Raw genomic sequence first — 5485 nt, 5'->3', positions numbered from 1 at the left:
GATAATATGCTCCGCACCCTCTGGTATAATGTGAACATCTGCATGTGTCTCCACAAGGTTTTGCGGGGGTATTGTAAAGCACAAACGAGGTTTTTTAAACGTTAATTGAATTGTCCCTTCGCCCACGTCTGTGAAATAGACACATACGTGTATTGACATGGAGAAAGTACCCATGTGTCTTTAAGACTCACATGGTCGTAAAGCGTTATTCAAAACATTGTCGTAATTACTCACCAGCGTTGGGTTGCGCCGTAACTGGTCTTTTTACAGCTGTTGTTTTCGGGGCTAATGGAAATGAATGGATACACACAGTCACGCCCACATTACAGAACAACTCCCTGGTAATTCCATTATAATAATACAATATTGCCTGGTATACAAATATTATACAACGTTTTGCAACTATAGCTAACAACACGTCAACATAAGACATGCACTGTGACGTTGTAATTTTATCTCACAATAAGCCAGATATACATACCGCTGTAATTCGTGGAGTCCTCGTCTTCGTCTATCAAATCGAACAGTGTTAAGTCTGTAAATAGACTATCTTCAGACTGTTGTAATTGATCGGTGTGATCCATTCTGACAAGTTAAACGATAACGCGAGACTGTAAGAATTGGAATCCAGCCAAACCTTCGCTTGTTACAGCGCTGGTACTTATACCCCAAACCGATAAACATTCTCTTCTAAGAAACACACATGGCCCCTATAAAACCATTAATCTTAGGTATCATTGGGGCGTGCACGTACTGGGCTGTAGAAATCATTTTAAGAAACATTTTAGAAAACATTTTAGACCGTTATAATGTTAAAATCTATATTATTTTAAGACATACAACGGTGTCTAAATTTCATAGCTGTTTAAACGTGGTGAAAATGTGCCCCGGTGTCTGTGTTTGATTCACCAACAGACCACTAAGAATATTATTAAGCAAAATGTTTTTTATTAACGGTATCGCTATAAGAAAATGTATCTATTCTTTATAGCGACGTGTTCACAAACCAAGCTTGATGTTTTGAGGTTTTATTTTTTCGCAATGCGATGTTAAGAACATTTTTGCTTGAAATACATGTGGTGATTATAAATTAGAAAACTTTACATTAATATAAAATGTATATACAAAACAGCATTTAAAACAAATGAAAAACTTTAACTCCTATATCAGTCCGTTTATTGTCACTGTTAATTGTACCCGCTTAAAATTTAAAAATTTTATAAACTTTCGCTCTGAGGTCAATTTTATCACCCCCCTCGCTATGTGGTCAATTTTAGCACCCCCACTCTGCATTCCAGAGCCTTTAACTACCGTGACGTCGACCCCCACGTCTCTCAAATATCTCTAATATGTTATTTTAAAACTTTAAGATCAATCCGTTAAAATATAAAGAACAACACCCCATCATTTATCGCCTGTTAATACTTTAAAGACTTTTACGCTTGCGGTGTGTGGAAATTAATTTCAAACTTTCTAAAAAAGCTGTCGCGAATGTGTTATTAAAAATAAGCTGTGTCTTATTACAGTATTTTAAAACTTTAAGACCAACCCCTGTGTTCTTTTCTGGGGAAACACATCATTTGTGTTTGTGTTGTGTGTTAATACTTTTAAAGTTTAAAACTTATAAACTGATAAGTGAATACTTTTCGCTCTCGATAAAACAATGAGGGGGGGGGGGTCGTTCTAAAACAACACAACCAATTGAAAAATGTCTTGTGTTATGTAGGCGTGGTTACACCATTGGCGCATATTCTTAAACGCACCGGCTTGACAGGGTCGCAGCGCGTCCCTGCAGCTGTCAGACACCGCCCGTTGTTGGGAGCTGCGAAGATGGCTTCTTTGTGTGGAGAAACATCGTGGTCCACTGCTCTACAAAGTGAAGAGGTATGCGGCTAAAATATTTTTTCTGATTGTGGAATTGTTGTATTGGCGCTTAGCGTATGGCATTTTAATACTTGGTCTTCTTTTTAGCAAAACCCGACCCCGCCCTCTGCGACGTGTGACAGCGGCGGCTGTGTGAGTTCAGATGGGGAAGCAGATAATGATGAACTGCCTGGTGTTAGTGATGATACCTCGCTACAAATAATAAATATTAACGAAAAACCTTAGCTCAAAAGAGGCGTTAAATGCTCGATATTTTAGGTACAAAGCATGTCTATTTTGTTAAACCTTCCTTTTTTTTTTTCCTTTAATAGAATAAAGAGGAGGTCGATGCATCAATCTTCAAACTACCAGTGCAATGTTTCGTGTCTATGCTTGTGTGTTCGACCAAATGTTAATAAAGCTGATGCCCAACCAGGTTTAGCTAACGATGTCCCTAATGAGCCCGATATTATGCCCCAGATTGTGAAAGCAGTAGTTTATTGCATCTTCAAACACTGTTTAAAGAGGGTTCTGATTGATGACTGCCCGGCCTGTTTGATTGACCATCCCGGTCAGCGGGGCCACACATGCCTGTCTGTCGGCTACACAGATGGGTTTGAAGATGTGACGTTTGCCGCTTTCAAAATTTATAAGTCTCTCAGTTTAGCCCGAATTTTATCGGCTGTTCTGTACACCGCCAGGTGTCTGGGTTCATACACCATTACAAATGGCACTGAGCGGGGCATAAAACAGTTGCTGAAAAACATAATTGACGACCGCTCCCCATATGTGCATGTACACGCCATACTTGAACAGCTGGATGAAAAATTAGTAGACATGACTTTTGATGCATTGCAAAAGAAACACTATTCTTATTTTAACAGACGCAAAAAAAAAGATCTATGTAAAATGTGAATACAGCTTTCACTCTGTTCTACAGACCCGGGTGAGCCATCATCTGAAGAATGAAGAATTTCGAATGTATACGTCTGAATTCTTACTAAGAGTGCTTTACACACTTCTCTCTACAAAGCTTGATATGAAAAAGAAAGAGTTGAATGCTAATGTCCTTAAATTTGTTAAAGAGATAGATGCGTATGTCAAGAACATGAATGAAATTATTGCGGATCTGATGTTTTCAGATAAGAAACGGAAGCCTGGGGGGTTCTACAGTGTGTATTCCAAAATACAGCGTGTTTTACACAGAACCTGTGGTAACACTATCCCGCTGATTACACAGGCAAATTTTTTTGCTCTGCTAGATCAGATCGCACAGTGTGGTTCGCATGGTTTTAGACATGGGGAGCGGAAGGGGATTATGAATGCTTTTTCAGATGCCTCAAAGTTTCTCAGCAATGTTGGGGTGGTGGTTACGTGTACCGAACTAATTTTCCACACCAACATTTAATTGTTGAATGCAAACAGGAGCCGGTAACACGTGTGTACTGCAATATTTCCGTGATTGAAAACCCACTGTTGAAATAAAGCGGTTCACATTTCACATACTTGCAAACAGGAGTCTGTAACTTGTGTGAAAAATGTGTACCGCACTGTTTCTGTGTTTGAAAACCCACTGTTGAAATAAAGCGGTTCACATTTCACATGGTGCTTGTCCTGCGAGTTCTTTCCGTGAGACTTTACGCAGTCAGTGTGTGTGTGTGTGTGTGTGTGTGTGTGTGTGTGTGTGCTTACAACCCTGTTGTTTTTGAGACACGGCTTGTGCAGCGTATAAGCACCCTGGCCGGACAAGCACTCGGCCACCCGGCCGCGGCTGGCGCCACTCACACCCCGGGATCTCGCGGCCCTCACCAGACTCCCCAAGCCACCGTAACTACCCGATTCCCTAGGGTTATAATAGAGCGCACTCAACCCCACGGAAGACATGGTCCCCTTCCAAACCAATACACGCTTTCACACACCTAAAGCGAAGGATGCGGCGGCTTGGGGCTTTTGGACCCTGCGGCTCCGGACAGACTGGCCGGGGGAAGGCGGGGAGTTCCGACCCTTAACGACACACCATTGGCTCCTGAGGGGGCTGGACATGCCCCCATAACAACCTGCCATTGGCTAGCAAGGGGGCGGGACATCCAACCACCACGGACTCCCATTGGCTAAAAAAAGGGGGCGTGGTACCTGTCAAAAGTTTGACAAAAGGTGTCGCTTTATACTACTCATGCTGTAACAAGATCGGCTAAACTGGAAAGAAAATGCTTTCAGAGAAAATGTTTCAGGTGTGAAGAACATAGATCCCCAATGCAATTTCAACCAAACCTGTTCCCACACACCCTGCCTCCACTGCCATTAGAATATACACAAAACACTGAAATCTTTCGAGCTAATGATCAGGTGTTTCCGTCAACACCTTACAGCAGCACTCCCGTGCCCAGATGAGAGAGAGACACAAGACAAGCCCGCCAGCCTGAGAAAGAGCGAGAAAAATAAAGCTAAACGGGGAGAAAGCTATGCTGAAAGTTTATAAAGATACTTAGAAGACAAAGATAACAATTTATGTTGCATGTGTCTGATTGTGAATCAAAAAATACATTTAATTAAACACGCGTTTGCGATTTAAATCAAAATGATGGTAATGGGGACTCTCTTTCTCTTATTATCAACACTAGTTCAATTGTGGCTCTTCTCAGATACTGTAATTCGGCATTCAGGTAGATTGCCAGGCGAAATAAAAACAGGTTTTGATAGTTAATAACCACTTTTTATGCCTGAAACACGAGTGATTTTTCTTCCTCCTCATCAGTTTAGAAATCTGTGTACACTGTAAGGTTTTTACTTCTTAATTAAACTTTTAAAATACGCGTTTCGAATAGAAGCAACATATACTGTTGTCTTCCTGGTATGTAGAACAGATCAGCAGGTCTTTTTCCCCCAATCAGAGGAGTGTCAGATGGTGTCAGCCAATCACCATTCTGAAGATGTACCGTAATCTCTGGTATAGGGACACCCCAGAATTCTGTCGCATTTTCATTTTAGGAAATTATGAAACGCTCAGTTAAAAGCAAGGGAGATTGTCCGTTATAGTGGACATAAAAACAAAAGTTTGCTGCGGCGTTATTGGAAACCCAATTTTAACACAAATCGCCAGCATTATATCCTAGAAGACACAAACCAGCGCCAGTGGAAGCGTAAAAGAAAATGCAGACGAACTAGGATTGGAAAGTTTCCAAGTGCTTGTACAATCAATGGAAATGTTCAAGTAAATGTGCAAAAGAAATACAAAAATCATTTATTCCTTTATCATATTGGCTAGCTAATGTCCTCTCTTTGCTAGTTACCTGTGGCTGTGTTGCGTAGCAACGAGTGACTATATTCTCAGGCGGAGGAATGTAAACAGCTTAATTTTCATGTTAAATAATTTTTTTTAAATTAAAATGCATTCTATACAGCAATCGCATATTTGGGGACAGTTTCATAAAATTTTGATGCTTAAAATGTATAGGTAGAAATGGAAGACTGGTGTGTATTTTTTCTTTAAACTACCAAGACCAGCCATATACAGTACAGTTTACATACAGTAATATGTTTATGTTCCTAAATTAATATCGTTTATGACCTTCAGATGCGTTATGCTCCTCTTCTTTTTATGCTCAGCTACTAAAATTTCCCT

The 5485-nt window shown here is 40.5% G+C and overlaps 1 protein-coding gene across 1 annotated transcript; it reads left to right on the top strand.

The window, feature by feature from the left end:
• Positions 1-294: 294 nt before the first annotated feature.
• LOC148837825 (uncharacterized) lies at positions 295-3271 on the top strand. The gene is made up of 5 exons (XM_088909868.1): positions 295-334; positions 1721-1884; positions 1972-2084; positions 2195-2246; positions 2804-3271. Exons 1-5 carry the CDS (start codon positions 295-297, stop codon positions 3269-3271), a joined length of 837 nt encoding a protein of 278 aa, XP_088765994.1.
• Positions 3272-5485: the final 2214 nt, after the last annotated feature.

Source organism: Atractosteus spatula, chromosome 3 (genome assembly GCF_055471065.1).
Source record: "Atractosteus spatula isolate fAtrSpa1 chromosome 3, fAtrSpa1.hap1, whole genome shotgun sequence".
Lineage (NCBI taxonomy): Eukaryota > Metazoa > Chordata > Actinopteri > Semionotiformes > Lepisosteidae > Atractosteus > Atractosteus spatula.
Note: the sequence above shows the minus strand (reverse complement) of the source record. Positions and strands in the feature narration are given on the sequence as shown.

Excerpts from the sequence above, each read along its gene's own strand:
- LOC148837825 (XM_088909868.1), top strand. The coding sequence starts at position 295 with ATGAATGGATACACACAGTCACGCCCACATTACAGAACAA. Across the intron at positions 1,885-1,971 it reads CTGCTCTACAAAGTGAAGAG|CAAAACCCGACCCCGCCCTC; the intron begins GTATGCGGCTAA and ends TCTTCTTTTTAG. Across the intron at positions 2,247-2,803 it reads AACTACCAGTGCAATGTTTC|ACCCGGGTGAGCCATCATCT; the intron begins GTGTCTATGCTT and ends TCTGTTCTACAG.